Source organism: Malus domestica, chromosome 16, assembly GCF_042453785.1.
Source record: "Malus domestica chromosome 16, GDT2T_hap1".
Taxonomy (NCBI): Eukaryota; Viridiplantae; Streptophyta; class Magnoliopsida; order Rosales; family Rosaceae; genus Malus; species Malus domestica.
In genome coordinates, this window is record NC_091676.1 from 23,579,320 (window position 1) to 23,589,624 (window position 10,305).

Sequence of the window (10,305 nt, forward strand, 5' to 3'; positions counted from 1 at the left end):
AAGGAGTATGTAGTCAAATTAGGATTTGATGGGATTTTAATAGATTTTAAAATCAGGGTATAGTCAATTAAGATTTTGAAAGTTGATTTTAAAGGAGTTTGAAATCATGGTGTAGTTAAATTAGGATTTACGAGGATTTTAAAGAATACAATTAAATCCATGGATAGTCAATTACATTTATAAAAAAAGTTCACCAAATCTAGGTGTAGTGAGAATATCAAAGATTTGCTAGGATAATAATGAATGAAGGATTTTGATGAATTTGAGAGTGGGTTGTATGAATACCAATGTCATCAAGAATCCAACCCTCCGCCCTCAGATTTCTTTTAACATTCATCAGACTTCCTCTGTCAGTTAGAAGAAGAACAATCTTCCTCAATCCCTCAAGGTATTGCTTTTCTCTTCTGTGTGGTTGTACTCAGTCTGCAAACCTAGTGTTAAAACCTCCGAGACTGATAAACCCAAGCTTTGAGGAAAACCATATCTGTTGTTTGGCAGTGCCGACAGCAAGCCAAGGAATTAACGGAGTGCCTTCACCCATTGTGTGCCCCAATTTCTCGATTATTATAATCCCCCCCACCGCACCCCATATTCAATTTTCACAATTTATATATATAATTTTGGTTCTTTGAGTCAGCGTTTATATTGTGGGTTTTGCTTGGTTTTTGGTGAAGTAATTAGCAAAACCCAGTTGCCACAAGCTGGATTTATCGACAAAAGTTGGGGTTTAGGAACACAGATCTTTGCTTATTTAAGGAAATGTAAGAAAGTTGGAAGCTTTTCTGCAAAAACCCGTTTGTTAATTTGGTGGCTTTTCCAATAACTAACCGGTGGAATTTGGAGTTTCGCTTGGCTGCTAAGGTGAATTTGGCTCTTTTGGAAGCTAACCACTTTCCTGTTACAGAATTGGATTTTTATTGCTTTCGTTTCGATTTGTACAGCTAATAGATAATTTTGATTTGTATAGAGCAGCGAATTATAGTGAAATAAGACAAATTAACCCCAAATAATGGATTACTTGAACCCCCAAATGAAGAAAAAGGCTATGCAAATGTGTGCAAATTGCTCCAAGTTCATGTAACAAAATGTATAGAGGCCTGTGCAATAGGACGTGTTTTAGAGAACTAGTCTCCAACTATCATCTGAAAGCCAAGAGTATTACTATGGATATGTGGAGAGACAAACAAGGTAACTGCAACAACAATTGGCAAGAGTTTCAGGTACAAACATTGTAGGTTAATCATTTCAAATCCCAAAAAAATCCATGAAAGAAGTCCATACAACTCTACAGAAATCTATAATATAATCCATATAAATCTATCAAATTTCATGTACAATTCTAGCGTCTATTAAAATCCTTTGAAATCTGCCACCTAAAAAAGTAGATTAAAATTCTCTGAAATCCAAATTAACTGCACCCTATTTTCAGGTTTAACAAAATATGTAATTTAGAATTTGGGGGAAAAGTCCCTAAATAAAGTTTAAGCCCTTCACATTCGTGGGAGCTTTGTTCTAAGCCCAACCTAGCAGATAAGAACAACCCAACCCTTCCATTGCTTTCAAGAACAAGGTTAGGAAAATATTTTCCGCACGCCTCTTTCTCGTTATGCACTCTTGTTTATTTATGTCTCAATTCTCCTTTGACTAAAGGGTGTGCAGGAGAAAGACGTGTATAGAAATCACTTCCCAAATTTTGACGAGACACGTCCAAAGTCAGAGAGTACCTATCAACTAGGAAAGCACGACTTTCCTACTAGAAACATTCACATCACACCCAATCTCTTTTGCTTGAACCATGCAGTTGGAAACCAAACCAAATGCCAATTGGGTCAAGAAGAATGAAAAGCAACAACAATAAAAACCAGGTTATAGCAAATATAAACTCTCTTTAAAACCAAGTCCACAACCGGTTACTTTATTTTCGCCGGTAAATCCACAATTCATCAAATAGTTCTGAGAACATCCATGACTCCCCCCTCTTTCTATGGGAGGGAGGGGGAAGGAAACATCAAAACAAATGACAACTTCCGAACGTGAAAATCAAAAAATATCCAACAAGCTAACCAACAGCACCAAAAGGCATGAGTTTCTATTCCATTAAGTTGGAACAACCTAATCTGCTGTGCAATGTGCGGAAATATGTGGAGCTCGTAAGTATACTGTGTCTACCTAAAGGATTCTGGACGCTTTGGCTTGCTTTGAACAACAGCCTCAATCTTTTCCATGACAGCAGGAGTTAATAGAGGGATTACATCAATAGCTTTCATGTTCTCTTGGACCTGCATACAGATGAAAACAGCTTTTTCGTAACTGTAGAAAGATGACATAACAATTACTTTTTTTTTAGTGGAAATCAGAGGGCATAAACGCTCTCTTTGCTTTTCCAGATCCAAATATCACCATTTAAAACAAACCAGAGTTCTCCTTCACAATGCAATAACTACACGCTTATTTAACAATCACATCACTGTACATTTTTTAAAGGTTTAAAAGCCCTTCCCTCTCCATTTGCCCCTTCTCCCAATTGGTAGAATTGGCCATATTGTTTCCATGTAAACCCCTCTCCATTGAATGGAGACTGGCAAACAATTTTGACATGACGGTTAGGCATGTAAAAGCTAACATATCATTGAAAAGTCATTTTTGTTTCTTAAGGTCACGTTTGGTGCCTAGGATGAGATTGGATTGGATAACTCATTACATTTAAGGTATGTTGAAGTTGAAACGAAGGCCAACTTCCAAGTTTTGTCCAACTTAAAGGAATTAGATGGATCAGCTATAAGGTGTTGATACCCTACCATTTTGTGAGGATTCTTTAACCTGGACAAAATTCGGAAGTCAGCCTCCATTTCTTCCTTCAACATACCTTGGATCTAGTGAGTTTAAACCGAAATGTGGCCTAAGTTTAAACTGAAAGGTATGCAATCTAGGATAAGCTAACAATCACCCTGCTGACTTAAAGCTTTACAACCTCCATTCTCCTTATCTGGGTTGTTAAGACATTTTATATATTGTTTTCTTCTCCCCTCACCCAGGTTTAAAGAATCTGGGAAACCGACATTGAAGACCAAACTCTAAGTAAATGACCACTATTTTAAGAAATTAGGGCAAGTTTGGAGCTATTCACAAAGCATAGGATGGGCTACACTACAAATGACTGAAACTGGAAGATAATAACAATATTACCCTCCATATGGTAATGACCAAGATTATGGTTTACCATAACATAATACTATTCTCTTGGTCGGCAGCTATTCAGATAACAGGATTTGATGTGAAAAAAGAAAAAAGAAAAAAAAATTAAAAAAAAAAAGCACTCAAAATCAGGAATAATGTGGACATGTGTTCGTAACTAGTAATATACTAACATAATGTGTACAGAAGTGCCAGCACGCACCAACAAACTTATACAATTAATGTACTTAAAAGTTGAATCTTAATCAGAAAAACTCTCCAAGATACAAAAATAAAAAATGAAATCAATTCTAATGCACTCAAGGAAAGATTAAGCACAGACAAGCTAAAAGAACAATACTGCCCATCATGTCTCACGAATGGTGATCATTGAACACCAAACTGACACGTAAGGTTCAGACCTGCTGGAAATATAACATAGACAGGGATGAATTATTTTCCTTAAATTTGAATTAACCTCAAAGTAGTGGTCTAGTAGATCAAGCAATGCATAGAAGCTAAGAATGACTACATTACAATTATGTCACAAAGATGATGTATGTTAAAACTCACCTGTGACTCCTTTGTAGCACCAGTAATAACTGATGAGACATTCGGATTAGCAGCACACCACGCAATTGCTAGTTGAGCTAATGGTACACCTAATTCATCTGCAATTGGCTTAAGACCATTAACTTTTCTCAGCACGTCATCAACAAGTGATCGACTAGCAAGATTCTGCAAAGCATAGAGCAAACGTTAGCCATCCCACCCATAAAAGAGGAAAAGGTTTATAACAGTCTATGCAACCTTGAAAACAGAAAACTAATATATGATAACATCTGCAATGTCTGTTAAGGGGAAACACCAATGATTCTAATCCAGAAACCAATCAATCCATGTCATTACATTACATCCCAGCAATAGCAAATTATATGCTGGGTTCTGATTAGAATATGTTGGCAAGTAGATAAGGGGGAGGACAAATAATTTTAATACACATGATAATAAATAATTGGTCTTGAAAAATAGACAGCAGCAGTTTAGAGTCATTAATCTAAACAATTCAACTGTGCATGTACATAAAAGCATAGAGTTAACATATTCTTTAAATCCCCTTACTTTGTAATTGTCCAATGCAAATCGGCTATCAGGAGGTATATTTCCCTTGTTATATTTTCCAGTGAGAACACCAGAAGCAAGTGGACTCCAAGTGGTAAGTCCCAGGCCATAGTTGGTATACAGTGGGAGGAACTCAGACTCAACCTGCGTACATAAAAGTTGAAGGAAATCATGAATGAGACGGGGGAGAGAGAGAATTCCTTTCTTTGTGCTATAACAGCAATATTCATGTTCCCTTGTCGGGGACATATATAAGGAAATATAGGACAATGCAGTTGATGGAGTATAACCACACATACAAGACAATTCTATACAGTATAAAGCCAAATAATAGGCATAGAAGACATAACAGCGATTACAAAAATTACAACAGAGGACAAGGTGTCCACCAATTTACAAGTTTTCCATACTACAAAACAAGTAGAAGACATAACAGCCATTACAAAAATTACTTACAGAAAACAGAAAGAGAAATTACAAGACATCAAACAAAGCTGTAAGATGCAGCAGCTCTCAAATCTGAAAATGCTGCACAAGGAAGGCATTAAACTTTGCAGACACTGATGTCCCATATCGAAGCCCAGAACTGGACCCTTTCCCATAAAGAGTGTAATTCAGTAATCCATATACTATTAATACAGAAGTGGATGAGTATAAGTTCAGGCAATTTAAGGTAATCATTCAGCTAGAGATGCAAAATGATAGAAGTTAGATTTTTGCTTGTAAGTTAGAAATGAGATTCGTCCAAAAACAAACAGTTAGAAGTGAAAGACATGAGCTTTCCAGGTTTTCAGAACCAATAGTGACACAATACAGAGATGCAACAGACTTATTACAATGAATCATAAGAAATCATTTACCAGGAATGCTCATCTATTTCTAATTTTCTATCGATTATAATTGTCAGAAAATGAAATTTAAAGGATGCTGCCATCCCATTGACATGAATGAAAGAATATATGGTTCGGGAACAGTTGGTTGAGTCCTTGTGGTAGAAGGGTTTCAGCTTGAAAATGGGTAATGAACAATTACAAGGAGAAAGGTGGAAGCAAAGTTAGCAATGAGTAAAAAACCGGAAAAACTGTGGCTACAAATACTACAAAGACAAACTTTTGGTTATTCAAATTAAATAAAAAACTGAAAAATCTTGATATCTAATATCACTAAGTGAAAACTGGAAAAACAAGGCTACAAGTAGTGCATAGACAAACTTGTGCCTAGTCGTGTAATATCTGCAGCGTTTTAACTGAATACTACACGACCAATCTTCTCCCATGACTAGTATCTATGACTGGGTACTTAATCACTACGTAATACATAGTCAACTGCTTATTTTCAGCGCCGATAGTAGGATACTTGTACCATTTGTGAACATCAGCTACTAAATTTCAAAACAGTTATGAAATATCAGGTCATCCTATCAAAAACACCACTCAGCACTTCTTTAAATTTTGGTTACGAAAACCGGGATCATGTAATCAAGCATCAACAACCTGCATCTCAGCCTTAATATGAAAGTAAACCACTTAGGGCTTAGCATCACATATGCAAACACTAAATCCACCACTTAGCAAAACCCTAATTAAACCAATATTACAATTTTCATCCACCAAGCTACAAATTTACTGCAAACCCAAACTAAAAAAAAACTTCCAAACCTTCATAAAAATTAATTAAAATCAAACAATCTCCATCTGGGCACAAAAACGAATTAACAAACAAAAAATCAAAAGGCCATGAATGCCGACCGACCTTGTGCCTGGAGAGCAAATTATACTCAGGCTGCTCAACAATGGGCCCCACCAAATCCAACTTCTCGGCGATCCCCCAAGCCTCCGTGATCTGCTGCGCCGACCACTCACTGGTCCCCCAATAAAAAGCCCACCCCTTATCGATCACATAGTTCATCGCCCTCACCGTCTCCTCGATCGGCGTCGTGGAGTCGGGACGGTGGCAGTAGATGAGATCCACGTAGTCCGTGTCCATCCGCTTGAGCGACGCCTTGGTGCCCTCCACGATGTGCTTCCGAGAGAGGCCCTTGTCGTTGGGTCCGGGGCCGCCCCAGAAGATCTTGGTGGAGAGGACGACGTCGGAGCGCTTCCAGCCGAGCTCGCGGATGGCCTGGCCCATGATCTCCTCGGCGCGGCCGGAGGCGTAGACCTCGGCGTTGTCGAAGAAGTTGACGCCGTGGTCGCGGCAGGTCTGGAGGAGAGACTTGGCCTCCTTGACGTCGAGCTGGTTGCCGAAGCTGACCCAGGCGCCGTAGGAGAGCTGGCTCACTTTGAGGCCGGACCGGCCCAGGTTGTTGTACTGCATATTATTCGACACCATTGCAGAGACACTGTGAGTGTGCGAGGAGTCAAATGATGGGAGTTTATCGGGTAGCAACTAGCAAGGAAGGTGATGACACAGGACACGTCGATGAACCTTTTTTTTTCTATTTTTCTATTTTTTTTTCTATTGGAGAGGTGTCGGTTAATAAGTTAGCGTGGGCGTCTAAGCATGTGGGGGTGGCCCGCTGGGCGGTCCAATTTTTGTAACGCTTTCTTCTACCATTTGAGTATCTTTTTCGACCCTCGGTGATGCTTTTTTGGTTGCAGAGGTATCTTAATTCTTATCGCATTAAATGATATAGCATCAATAAAAAATAAGTATGTTATTCAATAATTACATTACAATTCAACTATCTTCTGTTTTAAATTGTCTAGTTGCTAACTTTTTCGCATACGCCAATACAAGAGACTTATTCTAATTACTAACTTTTGTTTCTTATTAGTGATACATTTTACATATTTAGCTTAGAAATTTGATCATCCAGACATTGTCCTTTAGATAATACATAAGAAGTAAGTTTTATACAAACTAAAATAAAACAAATGCATATTTTCCCCTCTCTTAATTTCTGCACTGCGTGTGTATGGTATGTTTTAGTGCTAGCAACACATGGTCCCTGCATCTTCTACCGCGTAAGCATATGGACAGTCCCATTTTCCCTTTTGCACCATTAGTGAGAATAGAAGCACTTGAGAGACGTGAAGAGAAAGCGTACGACCGCATAACTCTAATGCAGATAACTATCTACTTTTTATTTGGGAAATTTTATTTAGGGTTAATCTCAGTTTACTACCTTGAAGTTTATTAGTTTTCAACATTTGATACATAAAGTTTTTTTCATTCCAGAGTGGTACCTGAAGTCGTAATTTTGGGACATTTTCATACATCTAGTAGCTGTTAAATCAGTCATTAACTGGTGACGTGGCGTTCATGTAGACAATGAATAGACACCACGTGTCAATATGTGTCCACGTGAATATTAAAAAAAATTAAAAATTATTAAAAACAAAAAAGAAAAACTTGGGTTATCTCCTACCTCCCCCGACCTTCCCTCCCTTCTCTCCTCTGCACCCTCACTCCTCTGATCCCTCCTTCCACCTCCCCATCGGAATTTCAGGGTCATCAAGGAGAAAGGTCGTCAGAACCCATGGGACGACACTAATGTAAAAGGTTTAAAGCAGCAGGAACTAGAAGAGCAGCCATGGTTGCAGATCTGCTTTTCTGGTGGCGTACAACATCCTCGTGGTTGCCCAACAGCTCATCAATTTCTTTGGCGGTCAAGTCCAGCAACCCTTCCACCTTCCAAGCCTTCAAAGTGATAATTTGGGCGTCAGGTTGGGGTTTTTGCTTTTAGGTTTTTAAATTTTAAATTGGATTGATCTGAAGAGAGAGAAGGAAGGGGAGATGAAGATGGTGGAGGATAGGGAGGAGGTGGAGGAAGGGATCAAGGGAGTGAGGGAGGGTCGGGGGAGGTAGGAGATGACCCAAGGTTGTTTTTTTAAATATTATTATTTTATAATTTTTTTAATATTCACGTGGGTTCGTATTGACATGCGGTGCCCAATCATTGTCCACGTGGATGTCACGTCACCAGTTAACAGCTGATTTAACATCAACTTTAACGAATGTATGAAAGTGTCCCAAAATTATGACTTCAGGTACCACTTTGGGATGAAAAAAACTTCATGTATCAAATGTTAAAAACTAAGAAACTTAAAGGCAGTAAACTAAGAGTAACCCTTTTATTTAATACCATGTAACTTCTTTCTACATCCAATTTAAATTTTAAATATTAATTGTGTTTTTATATTTTCTTGCATAATTATCATCAAGTACAAGATGAAATTAATAATAAAACTACAATTTATCAATAAACTCACACATTATAATCAAGGTTCTAAAAGACGTTATGCGCTAGTCTGGCCGTTGGTTGGGGCCTAACGCCTAAGTGGCTAGGCGGATTTAAGTAATAAATCATATAAATTTACTATATTTACTATATAACATATGAAAAAACATTGAATAATACATTATTTTTTTAAATAAGGAATACATATGCATGTATGTATATAAAATTTTAGACTTTCTAATTTAGTTTTGTATCATTTTAGAAAAGCTCATATTGATGGGCCTTTATTCTCATTAATAAAAGTGAAGAAGGTCGGCCTTTTCATTGTTGTTTTAATATATTACTAACATTTGCCTACACATTTTGTGTATGAACACATTTTTTTAGAAAATGAGAAGGAGAGGGAGAGGGAGAGAACATGGGGGAGTGGGAGGTTTTTGTTTTTGGTTTTCATTTTTATTTATTTTTTATTTTTTATAAATATTGGAGGTATTTTATCATCACTTGTAGGTGTGGCTTCAATAAAAAAAAATTTGGACCTGTGAAATTACATTATTGCCCATCATTTTTTTGTGTGATAGAAGACTAATTTGTCTTTTCACCATCTTTTGGTTGACAAAGAGGGTTTTATTAATTAGTAGAGGTAACTTCCACCGACTCACTTGCTTAAAAGAAAAACCTAATAGCTAAATTGCTAAAGCCTAAAGTAACCAATTGCTTTAAAGTTAAAACCCTAACGAAAGCCACCGCACCCATCTCTACAATTGCAGACCTATCATCTACAATTTGCCGCCGTCACCTTCTCTACAAGACTGCAATTGGAAGCTTCTCATGTACAAAGCTCTCTCTCTCTGACCATGTCGAGGCTCATTTCAAGCAAACTGAGAAGACGATGGCAAGAGTCGGGGAGACGAATGGGTTGTGAGTCGTGACAGTACGTTTTTTCACAAATCGCCCAGAGTTCGCGGAAGCCGCCTAGCCCACTTAGGCTGCCGCCTTACCCCGCGTAATATCTTTGTCGATTTTATAAGCGATTTTGAGTTAATTGCGGTGGAGCACCACAGCCTAACGCCTAGGTGGCCGCCTAGACCCTTTTTTAGAACAATGATTATAATTAAATGTTACCATCACTCTTTGTTTACGTTCATTCCGACTAAAACCCTAATAACTCTTATAAAGAAAAAAAAGTTTTTTTTTTTCTATCGATTTCTAACACCCTAATTCCAGCAAGGATGGAGGAGTTGGATGAACCACATCTCACTCTCAAACCATTCGAAACAACATATAAAGTACAAGAAAAAGCCTTGAAGATGTACCTAAGTTACAGGCCACATCTTTTATTGACTCAACCACCTTCTATAATCATGGTCAGGTGATGTGCTCAGGACTCAAATCTCCAAGGAGTCCCTTTAAAATAAAAGGTCCTGCATGAAAACTATGAGAGAATTTATAGCCAACACGAATTAAAGTTCAGCACTCTGTCCGACATTACTTGCCATTAACGCTCTATGGCTTTGTGAATTTTTTCCTCCTCTTTCTCGCCTCAGCTATTGCAATTGCATCTGCGAGAGGGTACAAAGGACCTAGAAAATTGTTTACTTTCGAATTTCTTTGAAAACAAAACGACTTTTAGTTTGAAATTTTGTTTTTTTATAAATAGGTGTAAAGAGAATGTAACATTTTGAATTGGGTATGGAGGATAGTTTAGGTAATAATTTTGGGTTTAAAGAGAGATTAATTCTTTAATTAAAAATAATATGGGTGAGAGAGGTTAAGTGTAGAAAGAGATTACAAGGGTTTAAATAAAATTTCCCTTTTATTTTAAC

At 37.6% G+C, this 10,305-nt stretch overlaps 1 protein-coding gene across 1 annotated transcript; it reads right to left on the reverse strand.

The window, feature by feature from the left end:
- Positions 1 to 1,866: 1,866 nt before the first annotated feature.
- LOC103402328 (probable voltage-gated potassium channel subunit beta) lies at positions 1,867 to 6,951 on the reverse strand. The gene is made up of 4 exons (XM_008341065.4): positions 6,049 to 6,951; positions 4,297 to 4,440; positions 3,748 to 3,912; positions 1,867 to 2,279 (listed from the first exon to the last, which is right to left on the reverse strand). Exons 1-4 carry the CDS (start codon positions 6,625 to 6,627, stop codon positions 2,166 to 2,168), a joined length of 1,002 nt encoding a protein of 333 aa, XP_008339287.3. The 5' UTR covers positions 6,628 to 6,951; the 3' UTR covers positions 1,867 to 2,165.
- Positions 6,952 to 10,305: the final 3,354 nt, after the last annotated feature.